This window comes from Haliaeetus leucocephalus, unplaced genomic scaffold (assembly GCF_000737465.1).
Source record: "Haliaeetus leucocephalus isolate CR32 unplaced genomic scaffold, Haliaeetus_leucocephalus-4.0 Scaffold101, whole genome shotgun sequence".
NCBI classification, from domain to species: Eukaryota; Metazoa; Chordata; class Aves; order Accipitriformes; family Accipitridae; genus Haliaeetus; species Haliaeetus leucocephalus.
This window is the reverse complement of record NW_010972537.1, coordinates 683,287-706,946: the sequence shown is the minus strand read 5'-3', so window position 1 is coordinate 706,946 and position 23,660 is coordinate 683,287. Positions and strand designations below refer to the sequence as shown.

The 23,660-nt window shown below is 47.6% G+C and overlaps 1 protein-coding gene across 3 annotated transcripts in view; it reads right to left on the bottom strand.

Moving 5' to 3' along the window:
• The window catches only part of BTBD11 (BTB (POZ) domain containing 11), a 176,403-nt gene that overhangs the window by 152,301 nt on the left and 442 nt on the right, over positions 1-23,660 (bottom strand). Inside the window, exons 1-3 of one of the 3 annotated variants that reach the window (XM_010585357.1) lie at positions 23,239-23,660; positions 23,046-23,175; positions 17,176-17,212 (exon numbers count right to left, since the gene is read on the bottom strand). The exon at positions 23,239-23,660 is cut by the window's right edge and continues 442 nt beyond it. In XM_010585357.1, the coding sequence (XP_010583659.1) occupies positions 17,176-17,212; positions 23,046-23,175; positions 23,239-23,660 (589 nt within the window). Of the gene's footprint in view, positions 1-17,175; positions 17,213-23,045; positions 23,179-23,238 lie in introns of all 3 variants that reach the window. The other 2 variants (XM_010585355.1, XM_010585356.1) reach the window with 2 other exon arrangements.

Here is a 23,660-nt window from a genome sequence, read left to right as displayed (position 1 = left end):
AATGCTAAATTTGGTGCTAGGAGGGAGGTGTTTACTAAAAACCTAGAAGAAAAATATTGGTGGCCCTTCTGCATGAACCAAGTACAAAGGAAGGGACTTACAATCGCTCTTCAGGAAAACAAATTTATCTTCAAGTAAAAAAACCTGACAAAACAGTGACCTGCATTTCAAAATGCAAAGGATGGGATATCCTAAAGGTTAACCTGGAAGAAATACATATGAAAGCAGTTCCATAGCTAGAGAGAAACAAGTGGGTCAAAATACATGGCTCCGCTGGCTCTTGGCATGAAGTGAGCTCATTTCTTAAATGAGAAAAGAAATGAGAGAGGAAAGAAAAGAAGTTATGAAGTCTGAATATATGCTGGAGGTAAAATATTATAAGGCATAAAGTTAAGGGGACAAACAGCAGGGTTTTTGTTTTGCTTTTAGCTTGAAAGAGTAATGGGAAACAAGTATATGTTTTTATAAATATAACCAAGGAAAATACAGGGCAGAGAATGGGTCTATTGTTGAACAAGGCAGGGGATCACATAACAAGAATCCAGACGGATGAAGCACTCAATAGTTATTTCCCTATGTGTTCTGTACAAAGGACACAGAAGTATTAAGCAGGAGATAAAATTCATGATCTAGATAAGCCTGGGAAAAAAAATGAAGAAGAAATGTTAAAGTATATCTGTTTAATCAATGTGCCAAATTCTTTCTATAGCAAACATCTACTGAAGTCAATGGAGTTAAACATGGGATAAATTTAGCCTACCATTTTACAACTCAGTAAGACCAAATGACATGCACAGAAGGGATCTAAAGAAACCACATATACACTGAGACCATAAAACTGCTGTTGAGCAGTCTTGAAGCTCATATGGAACTAGCAAGATATGAGCAGTCTGGAGATAAACAGTTTGTAGAAAAGAGGTACGACATGGGCATGGGGTAAGACAGAGTTAGGAAATTCCAATCAACTGTTTTATTAGAAGAAATAAAATACACAACATAAACCAGCATGATGAGTAAAAGAAAAGTTCAATAAAGAATGATTCTGCACAGAGAAACCTGAATGTCTTCCAAACACAGAATTGTCTTGGAGGGAATGAATCCTAGATTAACTAAGCAGTCTTTACTACTTATTCCTATGCGATTGCAAACATACATGGAAGAGTATGATTTCAACAATAACTCCATGAAAACAGAGGGAATGGGAAAATCCTAGGTCATAGCCTACGCTCATCGACGCCCGTGTAACCTGGGTAACATTCACCAGCTGCCGTGGATTTAGCTCAGTGGGGTTGGAAGCCAAGGCTGGACCAGCCTTGGACCCAATCCCTTCACAGTGTGAACTAATGCTCTTAGGAAAGGTGCTAACTTAGCACACAGGGATAACGATGTTCTCAGCTCGTCCTGGAAAGTAAACTGCTGCTCATGCCAGAGGAACCATAAATAAATCAGCGAGCGTGGTCAGACCTCAAGCTGCCAGACTGAGGAGACAGTTATGAAGACTGATTCGGATGAACGCAAAACCAAATTCAGATCACTGACTCTCTCCGCTGGAGATCAGCGTTACCAGTGGGAACACGCCTGGAGATTTTCAGTCACCTACGTAAATCACAGATCCACGTCTTCTGTTCGTGTGCTTACTGTGAGTTTAAATTACCCACATTTCTGATACATCTGGGTTAACTAGCCAGTTGGCAATTTAGAACATTTATATATTTTCACAATATTTTAATGCAAAATTTTGCCTATTTACAACATTGGTAGAGGAGGAAGAAGTTCCTATAGCACCCACAACCTTTACACAGAACCGCTAGATCTCCAAACGCTATCACATGAATAACACTGATACAGGGAGTTTTTACAAAAAATGACTTCAAGACCAGAAATATCAAGCAAATTTCATTATCAAACCACATTTACAAATGGTAATGAACAGTACCTGATGACAGGAAGAGGGCTGATGTGCATCTGCTCCAGCCCTTCTCTTAAAGCCTGGTAATAAAACCCATTTCAATGTGATGAGCGCTGAGGAGGTCACCAGGTGATGGAGAACCACCAACACAGGGGAAGACCGAGTGAAACCACGCAACAAGCCCGCACGCCAGGGAGATGCACACATTCATGAAGGATAAGCCTTCGTTCAGCCAAAAGGCACAATTTTGTGCCAAAGGCTGCAGGTTTGGGGGTGGGGAGGGGAAGGCACAGCTGGGGAGATGCCGCCAAGAGAATCAGCAGGTTTAGGAGGCACGGGGGCTTTGAGGAAATTTGTTTATAGTTCAGGGAGACAAGAGGAAGTGGAGACAATTTATGCATAATTGAAAAATCGCAACATATAGCAGCAAGGGGATAGATAACGTACGATAGATGAAAAGTGACAAGGAGCTTGAAAGAAAGATTTCTATAGGTTACCGTAAAACTGTATCAGACCAAGCTGCCAGGGTGCAGGCTTCCTGGCGCTTACCCAAACAGCTCCTCCGCTGGCACCGTACCTCAAAATTGCTTTTATTTGACATTATCTGCCCTGCCCGCGGAGGTACTTCGTAAGTAAACCATCCCTAATAACACACCAGCAAGCAACAGCTCCCCGCAACATTACGAGTTGCCCACTTCAGGGAACTCCCCATCACACCCAACTCATCCCTCTGCCTCCCAGCTGGCACTTAACACACACGGGAGGAGACCAGACCTCCACACCATCGTGCCCTTGGCTTTGAAGGGACGCACTGACCGCAACTCCAACACTTGACGTTTGCCACGGCTTTTGCGCGACCTGCTTGATAGCTCCGGCGAGATACAGGGGATTTCAAAGCCAGGCCAAGGGCTGCCGCAGCAGCTGTCAATCAAAAGGCTCACAACACAGTCATTTCTGTTTCTTGGAGGAGTCACTACAAGTGCCTGTTGTGCGCTTTGTGTTTTTTAAAGGTGGCTTACCTTGTTGAGACAAGAACGGGAAAACAAGTTTATTCAGGCTCACTCATTCTTTATGGAGTTCATGGCCCTTGTGAAAATTCCTTTTTTTTTTTTTATCCCCCTCTCGCTGCTTGGAGATGACAAGCATTCCCAGAGTGAAGGCTGAGGGGGTGGATTTGCGGGACATCTACCCTTAACGTGGCTTCTCGGGAAGTCCCGGGCCTTGCAGAGAGGCTATTTTCAACTGTTGTATCAGCAACTCAGGGGATAAGCCTGGTGCCGGGTGGCTTAGTCAGGGATTATCAAAAGCTGGGCTGCTCCCCACATCTCTTTTTAGCTGCCTTTCTCCGCTCTCAATGAAGTTCCTGAGACTCCTTCTGCTTCTCCAAGAGCAAGCATTAAGCGTCCTTCCCAGAAAGCCAGGTGATGCAGACGTAGAGACGATGCCAGGTGAGGCATCAGGAGACACCAGCCGTATGCTATTAAGAAATCTCTGCATAATGGTGCCAAAAGTCCGGTCCTTCAGTGGCACTGAGCCTCCGCACTGGCTGTCTGTCCTACCAGCATCGCCAAACAAGCTGCGGGAGGAGGGCATCCTCTCCCCATCAGCCTTGACCTCCTTCATCTTTGCAATTTTCCGGGGCTCTGGTCAACAGCAGGGGCTCTTGCAGGCCACAGGGCAGGGAAAGCAGAGCGCTAAGAGGAAGGGAAAGTCTTTGGAAATATGGTTTTAATAACTTTGGGCCTGTATCAGCATGTATCTTCCAGTGACAGTACATGGACTTATTCAAGACTGTCACTGTGTGTTTCCTTTTAACTAGCTGCACGGTGCGATGATGTTTTGAAGTAACTTGGCGCATGACATATTCAGCAACCGTTTAGGAAGCACAGAAGTAAGTGGAAGAGGAGACAAAAACACTCATCCTAGACTATTTGCACATCTTCCACTGGTGCTGCGGTAGTGATTTGCTTTATCCCTTAGCTTCCCAGGCTAGTCGGGTATTATACACATTAAAAGTTTACATCTAACCCATACAACCATGCTCAGTAGATCCAATTTAACAGAATAAGTTTTGTGGTCCCAGTTAGGGAAGAACTTTTGTGGCTCCTCTGCTGTCCCTGCACAACACAACACAAGCTTCAGCCCAGCTGAAGGATGAGACAGAAGAGATAGCAAGAGAAAACAGAGGCGACTCGACCATCAGAAGCCAAACTGCAAAAGCTAAAAGCTGTAAAATGCTACAGACACATTTCATGTCATCCCAAAGCAGCAGAACCAAGAGCATCTAAAGTGCTAACTATTTTCAGCAGCACTGATAGGAACTCAGAAATTAAAATACCAGACTACGGAGTGCATCCACTTGGTTTGCCAGCCCATACAGCTGAGGCAATTATCTCTACTCGTTTCACCTCTCCACTCACTGGAAAAAGGACGGATTTGGAAAGAAGGATGGAAAAATACTGCTTAAAAAGAGCAACAGTTTTCCACAATCTCTAAAAACATTTCCGTATATATTATCTCAAAAGGATATAAAAAAGTGTGATCATAGGCCATGCTAAGCTGTGCCATCTCATAATATGCAATCACCACCGCGCAGAACCTGTATGGGGTAGATCAATCACCCAGCGGGGTACCAGGGACATCAGAGCATTCTGGGGCACCGCAGCACAGCGGGGACAGCCTGCTGCTGCAGTTTCGGAGAACTTCAGAGGTTTAAAAAAAAAAATAAAATAAAAAAGTATGTGACTAAATGCTCCCTTTCCTGTTGCTGTTTGCATATTGTTAAAGGGACAACTCCACTTTTAAAGCACTTTACAGGTCACCTTCAAGAATTCACCATGTATACCCACGCTTACTTTCTATTTCTATTTCCTAACCATCCCTTAATTCTTGATAGGATTGTACTGCACAGCCTGGTGTTCCCAACTTTCCTTTGCATCAGCTTCTGATTCACAACAAAAGTGGCTACCTGTAATTCTCCACAGCTATGCTTGTAGGTATTTCACATTTTTCAAGCCAGGGAAGTCTGAAACTTTGAGGGAATAGCAGGAGGGGGGAAATGGCTGCTTAGCTCTAGTTTGAAGTAAACACCACCTTCTGGCAGATGCCAACCCTACAGATGATACGTGGGGAGCACCAGAGACCACCAGCAGCACGATGACTCCTAATTAGTAACAAACGGAAACGAGAATGTATGGAATGGGCCTGCCTGCATCCGTGTGCAATAATTAGTAACATGCTGCACCACGCATGGTATGTGACATTGTCACTCCAGCAACCTCCCGTTCGGTGAAAGGGGAATGAGGTTAGACCTCCCAGCCCAACACGCGGTTTTGGTTTTAACAATTTATTTGAAGGATGCATCACAGTGACAGTCGAGGAACATCCAAGCTGGATGTTACGCCTCAGGCAAAAAAAACCAAATCATCCCCACCACTTCCCGCAGCCTTTGGATTTTACATGAAACCTCACAATCCAAATTTAGAAGTAAAGCAGAAACCTTGTGAAGAAGCCGCTCCCTGAGAGAGCCTGGGAGTGCTGGACACCGTCAGGAAGGTGTCTACCATCACAGGCCACGTCGCAGCGTGCTTCGGAGGAATGATGGCAGAAGGGACACTGCTACGGGCGTGCTAGGAGAGACGGCTGCTGCTATCACTTCCAGTCAAATGCACTGCACCATCAAGCAGAGGAGAGCACTTTTATATGTCATCTTCACCCACTGGTAGCTCTGACACCGCTTTCGCCTCCACTATTTACACATTGAAGAAAGAGAGGGGTGCTGGGAAGACAATTCACTCAGAAATGCCTGCTTTTTAAGAACTCACCCTTCCTATTTTCCTGCAGCATACGCATGGGTAAAAAGAGGCAACCAGCCTCAATAGCTGGTGAAGCTCTCAAACACTGAGCTCAGTCGGTGCAAAGTCACAACAGAGGAGGGGAAGGAGCCTCCAGAGCTCACTCCACACCTGAATTCAGCGAGCACTTTTGTCACAGGAACATTATTCACTCCTTCTTGCTTCCCTTTTATTTTCTTACAAGTCACAAACCAATTTTTGCGATCAATTTTTTTATGCAATTACGGGCACGTCACTGAACTACCACAAGGACAGAATTACTCCGGATTCACAGCACACCCTCACCACTTGCTGACGATTATATTTACTACAGGCCTGACTCTGTTCCCATTGAAGCCGGACCAGCAGGCACCCCGCAAGGCAGTGGAGCAGCACCGTGCCTCGGGTACCATCAACACCTTGCAAACCATGGAGGCAGATGCTGAGCCAGGTCTTCAGATGTGGGCAGCACAATATCATTAGCCAAACCTGTGCAACTAACAACTGCCTGTTTTTCTTTGAGGCATATCAACAGCTGGCCCCACTGAAGACATGATCTAAGACATCTGCTACCCACATTTTGAGGGGGTCCTGAGCTGAGCAGGTATGGAAGCTACTCACTGCGGTGTTCCTGAGCAACCAAAACTGAAATTCCATTTAGTTGGTCAATCAGATCTCTTAATTTCCACAACGCTCTTGGCTAGATGCATTTTCTCTTCCACACGCACGTGCAGTTCCAGCTGCTTGGCCTCACAGGAGACAGCAAGCAATCAAATACAAATGCGGACGTTTAATCTCAGGCAAATTCAGTTCCATGCCATGCAAACACACATACCTTACAGGCACAAGTGCTTTCCAGAAACTTAATGATTCATTGCAAGGGAAGAGTCTGTTTGCTTGTTTGTTTTGCTTCAGGAACAGGTATTGATCCTGACACCCAAATGGCATCATCTCAGGAGAGCAAAGTTATCCCCCCTTGTCTATGTATTTTTTTTCTGGATAGATGTCTTTGCCTGAAATTTTATACTGACTCCAGGTGTCTTTAGAGGTTCAGTGCACACGTGCAAGAAAAGAAGGGGCAACATCCCATATTCCCACAGCACGGTAACTGCTACTCCTGCAGGGACCTGCCCTTCTTTGCCACTTTCCTTAACTCTTACTTTCTCTCAAGGAATCACTCAGGTACCTGCAGGACAGCAGATGACACATAAATCTCCCCTCAGTTTCCACTGAGTTTAGACATTCACTTTGCACAAGTCAGAAAACATATTTGGCTTTTTATTATTTTTATTTAAAGGCCTACAGAACAACATAAATCCCTCCTTCCTTTTCTGGAGGAGCCAACAGGACTCGTTAAGCCTTCTGGTTCCCTCTGCTGCCATAAAAAGGTGCAGAGTTTCTGAATGCGATCAGCTGCTGTGCAAAGGCCCTGCTGCAGTCTCCGGAAAAATTCCGAGTTCACGTACCTCCCGATAGAGCATCCCACAGGACCGTGCCAGCCTCCCAGCACCGCTGAGCCGAGGCAGGAGCTGGCGCTGCCAGCGAAGGTCACCTCCAAGCAGAAAAGCTTCCAGAGACCCTCCTCTCTGGCTCCAGGTCTTTGGAAACAGCTAGGCTTCAGAAGGGACTGTCTACTCAATGCGTGGGGCTGAAAGGAGCAGTCTGTCTCCGCAAGGAAGACCAAGAAGTCAAAGCACTTCAGCTTTTGCTTTCTACCAGGCTTCCAAGATACTGTCCTTGAAGACATTAAAGCCGGGTGTCGTGCTAACAGAGACAGAAAGGTAGACGCCAACCAGAGCATCTCCTTACAGGCCCATCAGCCTCCCCTGGCAAACTCGCAGCTAAGAAAAAGAGGAGCCCAGAGACACCGAGTACCCAGACGCTCTGCGTGGTTTCCACCTGGCAGAGCCCAGAGCTGGAACAGGGCGCTGAGCCAGGCCAGGCATGCCAGGAGACGTGCCATTTCCATATGTGAAGGCAGTACCCACCCCTGCTTTACATCCCTTCCAGCTTCCCAAGAGTCAGGGAAAAGAGCTCCCACAGTCAGGCAGCTGATGCTACGCCAAAACGAGAGGCATCAAACTGACTACCACCATAAGCAGCTACAGCTGTACCTACCCGCCGGTGCTCTCCTGCACGAACAGCGAGGTGACGGCAAACCTCAACATCCCCGCACTAAAATACGTGCGCAAAATACACGATCTGTGCATTCTCAAGGGAGGTGGCGCTTCCCAACGCTCCATTTACACATGTAAACCAGAGGCAAATTGTCGACTAGCTGACAGCTTATCCAGCACCCCGAGGCAGCCAGACTGCCTGAAACAACTCCCTGTCGGAGAATCGCCTGGAGAATCGCTCGGAGAATCGCTTGCGTTCACCAGGAGAAGGCATCGGGCAACCTGATGGCGACGGGCTGTGGCATATTTGCTAGATCTGGATAGTATCCCTTAAGCTGCCCTCGCGAATGGGTGGCATGCCAAAGCCGTGACATGCTACGTGCCAATGTCCCCGTCAGTCATTCATTTTGAGGTATTTCAAGTGTGCGTGTTGTAAGGACAGCTTCCATCAACATTGCGGCGCTTCAAACACAAAGGCTGGTATCACTGAAAATTGTCTAAGGAGAGAAGTGCTATATGAAAGTTCAAATATAAGAGATGTTTTTCTCTGACAAGCATGCTCCAGGAATAGAAACGACAGTAAAACACAGTCATTAACAGAAGGATGTACATAGAAGTCACAGACTCATTTGGTGGGTTGGTTTTTTCTTTTTTTTTTTTTTTTAATAAACACAGCTATATTGACTTCAGTGGAACTTTTCCATTCTTCAGCCGCTAGATCTGCCTCTTAATATATCTGACTTAAATGGAACTGAAGTTGCTTTATCTCACAATAACAATAAGCCTAAGAAAGATCATTGCAGCATGTCCTCATCAGATATTAGGAAGCAGGAATTTAGGAAAGGTTTACAGCAAGACTTGAAGCCATGAACCTAAATTCTGCTTTCATTACCAGCTGCTGAGTTTTAGGCTTGGACCTGCAGCTCGGAGTCTATAGACTGGGTGAGGGAAAAATCAGCCAGTATTTCCATGCTTCTCTGTAATTTGAAACCACCGAGACATATCTCAGGGTATAAATCACACAGCTCTATAAATAAAATAAATTATGATTTTGTACTCTTTGGAAGAAAGCTGACACCAAATCCATGTAGCGAACATAAGAAAAAATAAGCCTGGCCTGTGGCCCAAGCACATAAGCAGCTCGCCCTTGTTCCCGGGGAGGAAGGTCTACCATCATCATTAGTTGGCTATGCACTTGGGGGCTTACGGCTACAGGTAGTCCACAGTACACTAAACATCTGTCTGTACATAGCATCTTCAGGTAATGAGGTAAATGCTTATTAACAGAAAGCGCTACCAGCCAAATTCCAGCAAATTCCCGTGAAAAGGTGAGCTCCTCTTCTCAGGTAATTAAATGGTGAATCTTCCCAGTAAGTCCCAGTCCCACGTTCACATCACACAGATATCTGCGACTGCTTCTCTATGCTAAAGTGTCCCACTTTTTAAAGGCTCACTGTCACTTCCATGAACTGCAGCATGACCTCTCCCTGGCACAGTCTTTTTAAAACAAAGCTGCTACATACATGTGAAAAAGCAAGTAACCCGCTACCAGAAAATACTTAGTTTCGTATAAACCAATTATCCTCTGCAGCAAAAAGATCAGATAAATACAGTTTTGAAAGTGTGTGGTTATGAAATGATTGAATGTATCATTTTGGCTCTTTTATAACAAATTAAAAGATAAAACTGAAGAATTCTTTCATTTCATAACAGGAAAGAAATCTTCTAACAGACAACTGTCACTTAAAATCCCTTAATAAACATCTTGTTCAGTTTCAAAGTGGGGGACAAAGGTGCATTATAAAGTGCTTTAAGAAACGTATTCCCTCCTATTCTGGACACCCCCACTCGATAATACATAGCAAAAGGCAGGACTCATCTTGGAGCCCAATGATACAAAACCAGTGAGAGCTTTGCCTGCCGAAGCCATCAGGATCCTTGGGGGTGCCTATAAACCACCGTGTTTGGAGCCCGAGCTGCAATTCCTGTAAGTCTCTGCCTGTCGTATGTGACACGAGCGTGACTGTTCGGTGAGTTTACAAGAAATATGAATGAGCACACGCAGACCCATTTCTCAAAAATCTTTCCAGAGTGGGAAGTTGCGTTTCTTACCTAGTTTCTAAGGAAATGACATTTAAGTGGTTGCACGTGCCTGACAGTTCCCTCCACTGCTCCCCACCAACCTTCCAGCTCATGGGTAGATTTCAACCAACTCTGGCCAAGGACTACAGCACAGGGGATGGCCGCTGACAACCGCGATTCTGCGAGTGTTATGGAAAAAAAAGATCTAGGAGAGACTATACTATCTACCCCCACAACAGGGAAGGCTGGCGGCAAGCTGAACCTTTGTCGGGCATTGCAGAAGTGACACAGGAGTGTGCTGAATGACGCAAAGATGGAAGAAGCTTTCATCAACCCAAGCCAAGCATGAAGCCCTCCTCATCCCTCCACCCCCGGGGTTTGGCCACGATAACAAATAACTCAACAAAACACAGGCCTGAGAAAGGAGAGCACCGGCCTCTCACGCGCCACTGGACAACGAACGGAGAAATCCACTCCCATCATCTTCAATTGACAAGCCCTGTTTTTATTTTTCTGTGGATTGTCCCAAGGGAATGGGGTAAGGCTACCGGCCTCCTTGCAGGGAGGAGGTTAAGCTCAAATGCCCTGCATCCACTTTTAACAGAAATTGTTTGCAGCACTTAATTCCAAGAAAGCCACAATTAATTGTGCTACGGTATCAGTAAACACACTGGTTACATCATTAGAGCCCATTATTTTCCCTCCAAGACATTACGTTACTACATTATTGATGCAACAGTCCGGTGTAATGAAACAGTGCTTCGCATCCTTCTTTCTACTGAACACCAAGTTCACAGTGCTATAGCACTGATGCCAGATTGCGGGGGGGGGGGCAGTAGGTCAAAAATTCCAGTTAACAACCCAAAAAACAGCTGTGCAAAAAGTTAAACACCTGTCCTTAATCAAATGCAAATGCTTGGGTTTCTACTTGATATAACTCAAAATTACAGCTATTTCTAAATACTCTGCTTTGACAGTGAGTATTTTTACCTCATCTGGACAGACTATTTTCAGAAAGGCATTCGAGAGATTAAGCCAGAACGCAGTAAATTAGCAAGCCGCTTACGTAAATACTGAACTTCTTTGAAGTTAAGGGGGGGAAAAAGCAGCTACATCTAGAAGGTCACCACTCCTAACGTGGAGAGCACATCTGAAAGCCAGGGAAGGAAGATTTGCCCGTGTCGAAATTGCATTAGGAAACCTAGAGAAGTTATCACGAAAGGAGCTCAGAACAGTAGATCATTCGGTCCTGTGGCTCTTACTCACTCACAGGACTACGGAAAGGAATGAAGTTTATTCGTGTGAACAATACTGCAGGAAGGAACGTCTGTTTGCAGAGCGCCCAGTCAGCAGCAATGGTTCTGCAGCACAGAGAAAGGCCAGGAACGCCCGCCACCTCTTGTGCAATGCCTGGGAAGGCTGTCCAAGCGAAGCTTGGGCTAAAATATGAAACAGTAATTCCTCTGCAATTATTAATATCAAACAGAATATTAATATAATCTTTAGAAACAGTCTCCTTCATGTGCATAACCCCAGCACATTGTTTCCCAGTCACTCCCTGCAGTATTCAGCTCCACAAACCCCCAGTACCTTGCAAAAAGGAAAGGGCTCTTCAGAGTTATTTTAAATTTACTCTCTTTCGGTTTCATTTAATCTTCTCGCATCCTGGCTGTCTGCAAAAAAATTAGGTGGCTGATCAGTTCCCGCTTTGCCTCTCACTCTCTTGCACAGTGCAATCCCAGCTTCCCCTGGGTGCCTTCCTTCTGGACCAAATAACGCCACTCCGGTTGACTATCGCCGTACCAAAATATTCCCCTTGGGCCCCCCGACTTTCATTATCTTTTCTGCTATTTGCTCTATTCTTTCTCTTTCTGGAAATGAGGCTACCGAAACTGAACTAATTACTCCAGGCTCAGAGGATGTTTTATGGGGGTGCTGAATTGTTCTCATTTTTCCTTATGCCACGGCCAACACTCGTGTGTTTAAATATCAACAACTATTTCAGTCTATCAGTGCAATGCCAGCAGCACTGCGAGCCTTCACGGGGAACAAGATCAGAACTCGTCCCTGTGATGCTCCTCAAGCCACAGTCAAGGGGAGAAGTAAACTAAGAAGTCCTCGTTTTCTCAACATCTCTTCCCTTAACCGCTGTCCTTACCCCCCAAAATAGATGTTTTCCCAGGGGCGCATCCAACTCGAGACCCTACCAGACCACGAACAGTGTGAATCCCACCCCTAAAGACCCCAGTGTGCCCACAACACTTTCTCACTCCAGCCAGGGATGTCTCGGCAGCACTGTCGGGAGTATGCAACACGGATTGCACAAGCTGCCCGTGGGCCTCGCAGCTCCTTTTGACAGTACAGGTCTAACTCTGCTCAGCAACCAGCTTTGTAGCCAGTTTTGTAGTTTGGGTGTGTTTGCACTGTTTGCATGAGAAGCAGCTATTAAGCAGGCAGCAGCGTTCCAGGTAAACTCCCAGGGAGTCCCAAAGCATAGCCCTAGGTTGGGCAAATCCCAGCCATCTAATCTCCAGGTGACAAAGGCAGGGGTAAGGGTGGCAGGGTCCTTTCCAAAGGAAAACCCTGCCACGGCTGCGCCTCCTCGCTCGGAATGAAAGAGGAGTCACCCGCAATAGCGGCCAACGCCTGAGCATCCAGTGCCAGCCCAAAACCTTAGAAAACGCTTTGTGACTCACCAGCTCCAGCCTCACACCGACACAGTCTGTAATTAAAGGTGTCTGGATAGAACCTCACCAGCCCTGATAAGGCGGTGTTTTCCCACCCATCTGATAACTGCCGAGTCTCTCCACAACCCCAAGCTCTGTCTCGAGCCCTTCTCTCCCCATGACACCCCTGGTCAGTGGCGAGGAGGCAGAGCCGGCAGACATCAGCATCCCCATCTGCTGTGGCGGTTTGATGGCTCCCATCACCACAGGTCTCCTTATAAAACCTGCCAATTATCCCACGCATACGCAGTTTCTATGTGCTGAAGAGAGGTGACAGCCCATATCTTTCCTGAAAATCAATTAGATTATCTGTATGCTTAAGAGGGAATAAGCTTTGGCTAGGGTATCTTTCTCTCGTTGTATTTAATCTTGCTTTAGAAGCATTCAGCCACCACAGTTTAACTGCTGATGTATGTCAGACAGACAGCGTCGCCGACTTACCTACCTTGGCTCCCAGCTTTCAGCTGCAAGAACATTGCTACATAAGTTCAGCAACCTTTGCATTAGAGAGGTGTTTATCTCATTCCTACATTTAAACCTGTAAAATACTTGAAATTACTCCTGCTTGTCTTACCCGTGGTTCACCAAACGTGCTCTTTAAGATGGAAGGCAAGGCATCACATGCATTCACACAGGTGGGAATTTTTCATTAAAAATAGTCTGCACATTGCTGGTGCCTGCCCCTGCATTCACTCAGCTCGCAAACTGTTTTCACTATCCAAAACCATCTGATGCACAAGGCAATTTTTTTGTGAGCATGGTGGCATAATGAAGAACTATTTAATAGGTAAAGCACAATAACAGAGCAGCAGCAGGTCCTAACTACTGAGAGACAGCTTGTTTGGGGTTGTAGGTTTTTTCCATGTTAAAGGAATTGCGTATTTTGAAAGCCCTCCTCCTTACTGAGAGCATGCCAGATAATTAAACTGAAGCTCATATTTTAAAAATCTAATTTACTTTTGAAAACATACGCTTCTGGACTATTTTTAGGATTTTTCTTATGTGGGCCAGCGGAAATAGGCTAGCCAGTTAGCGTGAGGGCTTACAGGCTGCGCTGAGGGGTCTTGAAGCTGAACACCATGAATCAGTAAAACAATGAAAAGAAAAAAAACTTTCAACTTAGGAATAAATACCTGCAGTGAGGTACTGATACTGACCTCTAGTTTTGAAAAAGCTTATTTTTAGCAAAACTAAATCTGGGCCTACAGCTTTGACTGAGGAGTTTCTTTAATTTGTTACCAAATGCGAGAGCTCGTCCTGGTGTTTGACGGGCTGCCCACGTCACCAAAATCAGTGGGAATGTTGCCCAGGCAAGGACTACAGGATTGGGTTTAGCAATACCTTTGGAACATCGCTCCACACAAAAGGTACACTAGAGAAGTGAAATAACATCAGTACCACAAGGATAATTTTTCTGAAGTATTGAGTTTTGAGACCCTTATTTTATAAACATCACAGCATCAGAGGTACCTCCATCTAGCTCCTAGCAATTTTGTTCACTATATTGCAACCCAGAGCAAAATAATCTACCTACCCAGACTTCCAGTGAATGATTCAGTGAAACTAACTTTTGTGATATGCTGGCATGCAAAAAAAAATGCCCCTGTATTACAAAAAAATCTTAGCATCCTCCACAAAAAGCATCTCAGTGGGTACCCGAAACGACTCCAGCCCCTGCAATCTCTCTCCTTTCTGTTGGCAGCACTTCCCACCAAAGGGCTGGAGTCCAGCGTCAGTCCCGGGGCAGCTGGCCCACCTTGCCGGTGGCAGCTTCCCTTGCTACCGGCCACATCCTCTGCTTTCAGGTGACAGAGAAGCGAAGGTGCTTCTCCTGGGGTGAAGGACCTGCAGCCCGAGGAGTGGATACAGCCCACAGCCCCACAACCTCTATTTTTCCAAATCCCCGCTGGATAACATCCCGGAGAGGGGCTCGCAAGGCTCGCTCAGCCCTCTGCAAGTTAAAAACGACCTTCCCCAACTTTAGCTCCTCGTTCACAGCCAAACACAATATATTAGCAAAGGCACTACAGCCCAGCAGTGTTTATCCAAGACTATCACGGGGCCAGAGAAACTGCGAAACGCTGCAGGATGCAAAGTTTCCTCCAATAATTTGACTGCCTTGAAAATGCAAATGCATTCACCATACCTCTGCTGCAACCCCGGCCCTGTTCAATTCCCCCACCTGGGAGCAATATTTCATAGCAGTGCAATTTAAAAGCAGGGTGTTTTTATTAATTTTAAAGCCTCAGACTCTCACAGGTCCAGGTGCTACTCCACAGCACTCGAGGACAGAAATCCGGTCCTTGAAGAGGCCTCTTCTCTAATCTTCTCGGGGGTTTCTGTTCGCCTGCTCACTCACGAGCCTGTCCCAGGACCTTAATGGCTGCGTGAAGCCCATGAGCTGTTCGCATGAGCAAGATCTATCCACGTAAGGGCTCTGGGAGCACGCTGCAAATTTGCTGACCCAAAGGTATTACCCGTCCCTCCCGGCTCGGCTGCAACACCTCCATGCACTTCTATCTCCTGGCGAGCATCCCGCCTCCCACACATCCCGCAGCGCTGATCCCTCCCTGCACTTTCGCTTTCAGCTGCCTTAGAACACCGCGGAAAAAGAGCTTATACCCATCTCTTGTGCTTCCACATATCTTTTGAAAGATCCCAGTATCAACATCCATTACTGCCTTAAGCGCAACGGTAGGAAGAGCCCCGTCCCCAAGTGTCACACCAGCAAAGTTCCCACCAAGCGGATCTGTTACGCTCACGGACAGTCAGCCACGCACCACCACGCACGTAGATTTACACCAGGTCTGCGTGACAGCCGCCCAGACCACAATCTTTCAACAAGTAGGATGCCACTTAACACGGTGCTTTTAAATGGCCTGGAACCAACCGGGGTGAACAAGTCCTTCCCCATCTCTGCCAGCTCGGTTCAGCAGGGGCATAATCACCTGTCCTGAGGACTGTGGGTACGAGTGGTCTAATTTTCTCCCTATTCCCTATTACCAACCTGGTATCGTTTAACTCTAAATCAGCGCAAAGCCAATTTCTTTTCCCTACCAGTGATGAGCCAAGAGAATCCCTGTGGTACAATGCAAGTGTCCCAAGCACCTCCTCAGCCCCCAAGCTGGTCCATGTATTTACTGCAGGGTGCCAACAGCCCTCTTACAGTACCATATTATGATACCTCCTGGAACAATTGTTTCCAGGAACAATTACACCAAAAAAAGGTACTGTTTACTATGAACTGAGTGTAGGAATCAAGGAAGAGAATAAAATACCATCAAGATGACAGGCACCACTTGAACGGAGCCCAAGAAAATGGTCTCGTCCCACGAGCCACGGTGTGCAACTTCTTCCTCACCCACAAACTGCCATGGTAAGGGAGTGTGATGATTCAAAAGCATCAGTTCAGTGTAACAGGTTAAATTAATTAAAATAACCGAGACAAGCCTCTGCAGCCTCAGCAAGGTATCGGCGTAAGTGCCTGCGCCCCATCCATGCTGCTGAACTGATCCACACCAACAACATCTCCTTGTTCTTCAGCTGCTCCCAGAAACATTACCCCTCACTCCTGCCATCAAAATGAGCCCACAGCTGCCTTCTTACCCACTCATTTCACCTGATCAGTGGCCTCCTCTCTTCTGTTTTTACAGGAGAGAGATGCAGCTTTATGGAAAGCAAAAGGAGGGACTGACCACCAGATTATATCTCCTCACAGCCTACAACAGCAGGATTGCTGTATTACCTTCTGGGAAAATGGGAAGCTTATGTGCTGACAGACAAATGTGGCCACGCTGAGCCCACTGATAGAAACCCTTTGTTGTAGGAAATCCCTGAAAGCAAGGACAGATCAAGAGCCACATTTGGCTGGCATAGTCCTCTAATGTCTGTGTTTTTTTCAGGCTGTCCAACTGAACACCTCTGGCAAAGTAACCAGAGGTTAAGCTGGCCACACAAGCTCTGGGAAAATTTTGACTCCATCTGTATGTCCTTTAAAATCTTTAAAATACTTAGCAGGTGCATAACAATTATAATTACAGATTTATACGGAGCTGGTGCAGTTAAGTTGCTTTTGGTCAGGAAGAAAACAAGGACAAGAGCAGAGGAAGAAAAAAGTCCCTAATTTTCCTTACACCTTACTGAAGCCTCCTACGCCTGGCGCAAAGGAAAACACCCTGCAGACAGAGCCACGGGTGGGAGCGCTGGGACAGAGGGACTGACAGCCCAGCCTGGGAGACTGAGAGAGGCAGCAGCAAAGTCTTGAAACTGGGAGGAGACTGGAAAAGCGAGCAGGCAATGATGCACTCCATGAAGATCATACAGGAGATTTGGGAGACGAAAGCACTGGAAAAAAAAAAAAAATCAGCCCACGATGCCGAGCAGCTGCTCATTTCTCTGCCCAGCAGCTAATGCTAATAGTTGGTGTTAAAGGAGATAACGGGAGCAGACCGCTGTCCACTGGGCTCCAAGCATCCGCCTCGGCCCCTGCGAGCACGCAGAAAGCCAACCTGCTCGGGGACGCAAACGGCGGCAGCGCTGCTACTCCTCACCCCCGCAGCGAGAGCGCACGTCCCGGCGATGAACTCCCTCATCCATCCCCTCCTTGGTTTTTCTGTACAGCCTCTACTGGGCCAGCAGCAGAGCTATTTTGGGTGGAAGCTGCTAGTTTCGGTGAGGCGTCTGAAAGCAGCCCCTGCTCTTTTTGCACTAAGCGTTGGCCAGAGGAAATTACTCCGGGCGGATGATTTAATTCCCGGCACCCACGCGCTCCAGGAAACAGCTCTCTTCTCTGGTGTCATCTAATCGAGTGCGGCTTTCTCCTTTCACACCGTCACTGGGGGTAAAGTGGGGGGAAGACCATAAAGCTTTCCTCTAACTTCTGAGAGAGGAGAACTTGGTCCCTGTCCAGGACAAGGGAGAAAAGGCTCAGGCTGCAGGTGTCCCCAGCTGGTGCATCACTGGTTATTTACCCCAGACAACGTGGGAGATTTCCGACTGATAACCAACAGCTGGGTTTGATACGCACTGCACAAACGCCAACATGTTAACCACGGTGCCTTTTTCACTCAAAGTAACTTTGAGTGAAAGAGAGATCATCTGCAGTAGTGTTAGGGAAAGGTGCAAAGTTGTCCCTAATGCTCACCTGCACCTTGTGTCAGCTCACAGGAGGGCTGAAAGGCTACATGAAGCCTGTTGGCGTTCAGTGAAAAAGTCAGGAACCCAATATACTGCTATAATTATGCTGTTATTCCCCTAACACGCCCCTTGTATATACAATCATATTTCCCAATCATCCTTCCAAAGCCTCATTTACATCAGGAACCAAGCGGCGTAGCTGCACCCCTAAAACTCCCTAGCGTGGCCATGGCTGTAACTGCTATTAAGATACTTTCCAACGTGACAAAGGGAATGATCATATTGGCATACATCAGCTTTATGATTACTCTGATATTTCTGGGATATTTTTTTTTTCTCATTATACTCATAACTGAAACAAATTATATGAATAAAAATGTCCAGGGGGAAACAAACCTTCATCAGCCAGTCAGTCAAACCACAACCTCCTACTGGCTCTCTACCTCCCAGACCCACCATCGCTCTTTCTCAACCCTCACAAGGCAACGGAGGTCTGCAACCCGCACACACACATGGAGCGTCCATCTGTCCCGCTCCTGCCAACACCGGGTATTGAAGCAACCCACCCCATTCCAGGGAAGGAACACGGTTTCCCCATTGCCATCCCAGCTCCCACCAGCGCTGGTGGCCACAAGCCACGATCAGGCACAACCTTCTGCCCTTTGGGTGGGCGACTCTCCCTCCCATTTGGAAAGGGGACAAATTCACAACTTGTTCAGAGAGGCTGTGGAAGTTTGCTTGGGAGGTTGTCAGGTAAGAGAATTGGGCAAAAATACACATCATTTGTTGCACCGCTACTCATGTCAACCTCCGGGCAAGGGACTCTAGCGCCCAGGAGCAGATGGGAAAAAACATAACAGCAAAGACCTCCAAGTGTAACATACAGGTGCAACTTCAAACTGTATTCGAATTTTTTTTTTTACCAGCGAAAAATACGATTGAAATATAATGGGGGCGGGGAAAGGATGTTCTTGAAACTGCAGTTAAAAAAAGCCCAGGAAAAAGGCATGAAATTCCATTTTGTGCCCAAATATTCCTCGATCATCCTAGCTGAAATAAGTTTTAGATTGATTTTTATGTTGCTCCTAAAGCCGTAATAGCATCTTGAATGGTTCAATTACCATAGAAAGCAGAGAAGTAACAAACAGATAACAGTATGCTCGCCAGTAAAGGAAGGGTATGGGCTCTATATACACACATGAATATATACATATGTATCAGAACTTAAAAGCATTAACTGATTTGGTTAAGCTGTGCTAATATATTGGTAGTGCTCATTTGCTTGGAGTCCCTCTAGTTTGCCTGGATCAGGAGAAGAGGCTGAGGTTAAACTGAGGTTAGCTGACACGTGTCAGCCAAGCCTGACCTAATCCTGGGTTTCTTCCTAGTTGTTGTGTCTTCCTCTCTAAATAATATTAAGAATAGGAAGAAACCACAGGGACACAGTTGGGTTCCAAATAACTATTTTTAGTAGCTGTACACAAACAGACAAGGCAGAGTTGTGCACGCCGGCTGCTCCGCAGAAACCTCCTCTGGCTGTCTCCCTCACGGCCTCTGCCCTTCCCACCATGAGTCCTGCCACGTAAGATAAGGAGACCCCCCCCAGACTGAAACAGGAAAAAAACATTTTCTAAACTCTTGATTAATCTAAGTGTTGTCCAATTCCTCCACCTGGTAAAAGAGAACCTTTATAATACACCATAGGTGACTTTGAGCTCCTTGGACCTGCCATCCAGGCATCCCCTGTGAAAATGGAATATGTGGACTTACTCCTATGACTTGCGCTGGATCCAAGACCTGGGGAAACTTCCCAGTCATCTCAAAGCAGCTCTCAGATCTGGCCTAAAAGTAGGGGTTTGATGAGCAATAAAGAAACAAAAATAATACCACTTAAACCACAGAGGTGCCAGCTTTTACTGCCTTTCATTGAGTACACAATATTTTGCTCCCACTATTTCAAGGGAAATAACACTCGGCGCGACTGTTATAGGATGTAAAATGTGTACTGTGCTGTTCAGATGGAGCTCGTAATTGAAACATTTGAGCGCCAATGAAATCCCAAACGTAAAGTTTTTAATTTTCATTCAACCATGACATTAAAATTCTGGTTGTGCGGGGGGGGGGGAATATTACTACCTCAGAGTGCTTTTAAGGTCTATTCTTTCTGATATAGTAACTGGGATAAGCTCAGCCAAGATGCCAGCAGCTGCTGGCATACTCCAGCAACTTGCTCCCATACTCCAGCAACTTGCTCCCGACGCCACTGCCTGCTGCTCCTTTGTCATCCCTACCTGCGTCCCACACAAGGGGTTATTAAAAGGCTTATCAAGGAGATGCGCGTTGCAGGCAGCAGGCCACGAAGGACTGCCACCGCCTTCATCCACGTGCCTTCAACCCCACACGAGGAATGCGCGGGCACCTGTTGGAGAGCGGGGCTCCTGTCGAGGCAGCTCTCTGAGTTCAGGCCAGACGTACCCGAGACAAGCCCAGCAGGCTGAAGCGCCCACCGAAAGAACCGGCTCAGACACCTTTTGTCTGAAGGCACATGACCATCATTTACAGGAAGGAGAAGGTTATCTTGCAATACTGATCTTATTCAGCAGCTTCCAAGATGACTGGGTATAACACCAGGCTAAAAAAACCTCAGCTGAAACCACTAAACGCTCTGCACAGCTGACAGGGAAGCCCTGAAAGGCTGGTTTCTGTCTTGCAGATCCTCAGACCATCTTCCCCAACACTCGTGGTCACAAACAATATTAGAGCAATCTCGGACTACATCACGCACAAACTCATGTTCCTCACATACTTGCATCCCATGATCTTCACGGGTTCCCTGTTTCACTGTCCAGATAGAATTTAAGGTGTTGAATTTAGCCTGGAAAATTTTTAAAGGTGTGGCATTTTGCCTGCCAGAGAGACACCATCTCTTGCCCCCAAAAAACTGCCTGCAGATGAGGTACTGCTAGGGGGTCTGCTTTTGCGCTGCTTTCCTTTCTCTCCGCTTCAATCGAATCATATTGCCATGGTACCTCCAGAAAGGACCCCGCCACCGCTGCTCATCCACGTCTGATGGACCAAACCCACCGATTTCAGTGCCTGTGTGTCCACGTGCCACCCAGCTGGGGAATGGCACCCCAATTTATCGAAACTCCAGACTACAAGACCTGTCTCTTCTCCTGGAGTAGTGCAGAGAGATGTGAGGAGAAGTCTACTACCTGTTAAGTTGCTTTATCACGGTGTTCCAAGCACTGAGTACAGAGGAAGGATGAACTTGTGGTTATGCCACTACATAGAGACGTAGCTTCTAGCAGTCCTAGCCTCCTACCACAGATTGCCCAAATAGTTTTGAGCACGTCAAATAATCTCTCACATCAGATTTCCCCACCTTTTAAGTGCCTGAGAAGGAAACATTTGCAACCAACCACGGAGCACTCAGACATCAAAATGGTGAGGACTGTATAAACAGATACATATCTCACTGGTGAAGAAACAGGCTGATGTGTTTAATGGTTTATAATGGCTGTTTTAGTTGCCATGAAAGTACTTAAGAGCATGCAACGTGTCCATGGATTAAATCTAAATAAACGTAAACAGCAATAAAAAATGGCTTTTATTACAAGAAGGCCTGACTCTTGTTTGCACCTGTAACTCTGAATATATATAACAGGATGCCAGACTACATATTACAAGATGCTAAAAAGCAAACCAACATTACAGTCATTTGTATAGAAAGCATAATGACACAGGGAGAGAGGCAAAACAAAATGGACAACTTGCTAGGGTCTGATTCGAACATCTCAGAAAAATGCCATTTGCTCGAGTCAGGAGTGAGCTACCAAGGAGATTTGCGCCAGGTAAAGCTACAACAAAATGGAGACGAACACTCTGAATCATGTCCCTGGAAAGGAGATAAATGAGGGTCAGAATGAAGTTCATTTAAATCCCCCAAGCTGATACAGAGGGAGTTAGGAGAGAGCCGCAAAACAAAATGAAAGGCTCAGTAGGAGCCTGCACAGCCAGTGCTGCAATGTCAGAAACGCAACACAGTGCCATCTGAAACCTACAGGCACAGTACCAGGACTCGAGGAAAAAAACAACGGTGGCACTCCTGGGGAAGACATGCCTTCCTGCAACAGCGCTAGAATAAAGCGCAAGGGTCCTGCAACACATGCCCCGACAGCAGATGCCTTTCGAGGGGAGGTTCAGCAGAGCCTCTGGGGAGGACATCCAGGGCTGGAGCAAAACCGCCAGAGGAACAGAACGGAGCCGCATCTATTTACACCGGGGAGGAGAATTTGCCCCTTTCTTTTGCTCCTGCTTGGCATCCTCCTCTGGGTCTCTTATGGGAGAGAAGGTGTCTTAACACAATAGATAATTAGCTGTAATGCATCCTCTGTGGCTATAATAACTTAACAGGGCTTATCTGTAGACCTGATCTAGGCTTCCAGTTATCCTTGTTCTCCCAGTTCCGCCCCCCCCCCTCAATATTTGCATCTCAGCTTGACAGGTATTTTGTATGTAAGCTTAATAAAAGTGTTCGCATGTGCCTGTGCACGCTTAGGAGAAGGCAGGAGAAAACCACCCGATTGCAACTCCAACTCCCCCGAGATGCGGCTCGTTCCATTTTCCCTTCCCTGGCAAACAGAGGGAGCTGAAATAAGAAACGTCAACTTTGGGATCCTGCTGTACTCATTAAAAATATTGGACTCTCCGTTCAAAAAAGCAAGGAAGAGAAAAAAAAATAACAATCCCCAGGAAGTTGATGCATCACCGTGTTGCATCTGTGTCAAGCTCCGGGTAAACAAGCAGCAACATGAATGAAATCTGTCCAGAAAGACTGCATTTCAGCGCCAACCACGCAATCTCTGGCCAAACCACTGCATATGTAACAAAGTTTGCTCTCGCTTGCGAGCGCTTCAGCTGCGCTTCTGCCATTTCCTGTGGAAAATTGAAGCTCCGAACGCCGTCTGTATCACCCGGCCCTCGCCGACACCCCTGCACCCCCCACCCCCCCAGGGCAGACCCAGCCGGGGATGCTCAGCAGTTCCCTCCCCGCTCTCCGGGCCGGGCACCGCCGGGAAGGGGCAAAACCCCCCGGCGCTGCCCCCTCCTCCCTCCCCGGCGGCAGGTGCCGCGGCCCGGCCGGCGCCCGGGGGGAAGGACGGACGGATGGACAGACGGACGGACAGACGGGGGGGGGGTCCCCGCCCCGGCGCAACAGGTGGTGGGCTGCCGTACTCACCGCTGGCGTTCTTGCCGCAGATGAGGTGCTGGTAGGGCTGGAGCAAACCCCAGAGCTCGGGGTCGTTGTTGACCGTCTGCTCCAACGCCTCCAGAGTGAAGCGGGGCGCCTCGCCGCCTTCTTTCTCCTTCTCCTTCTCGGCCGGGCCGGCGGCGGCGGCGGTCGGGGGGCGACCGGGCGGCGGGAGCGGGGCGGCGGGGCCGGCCAGCACCCTTGCGTGGATGTCGCGGAAAAGGCTCTCGGTGCCGGCGGTGAGGTAGATGGCGGCGTGCTCGTGGATGCGCAGGGCCACGCGGCTGTCCACCATCCAGCGGTAGAACTTGCCCACGGAGAAGGCCAGCCCGCAGCGGGCCGATTTGCCGCGGCTGAAGCGGTCGCCGCCGCTGCCGCTCATGTTGTAGAGGGAGAGGGCGCCGAGGGCGGCCGCCGTGCAGCGGGCGGCCAGCGTCCAGCCCAGGACGATCTCCATGGCGCTCCTCACCTCGTGCTTGGTGCACTTGGCGAAGCGGAGGCTCAGCCGCTGCGCCTCCCGGGCGATGCGCACCAGCGCCCGGCTCACCAGCGTCGAGAGCCGCGCCGCCGCATCCCGGCTCCCGGGGCTGGCGGCGGCGGTGC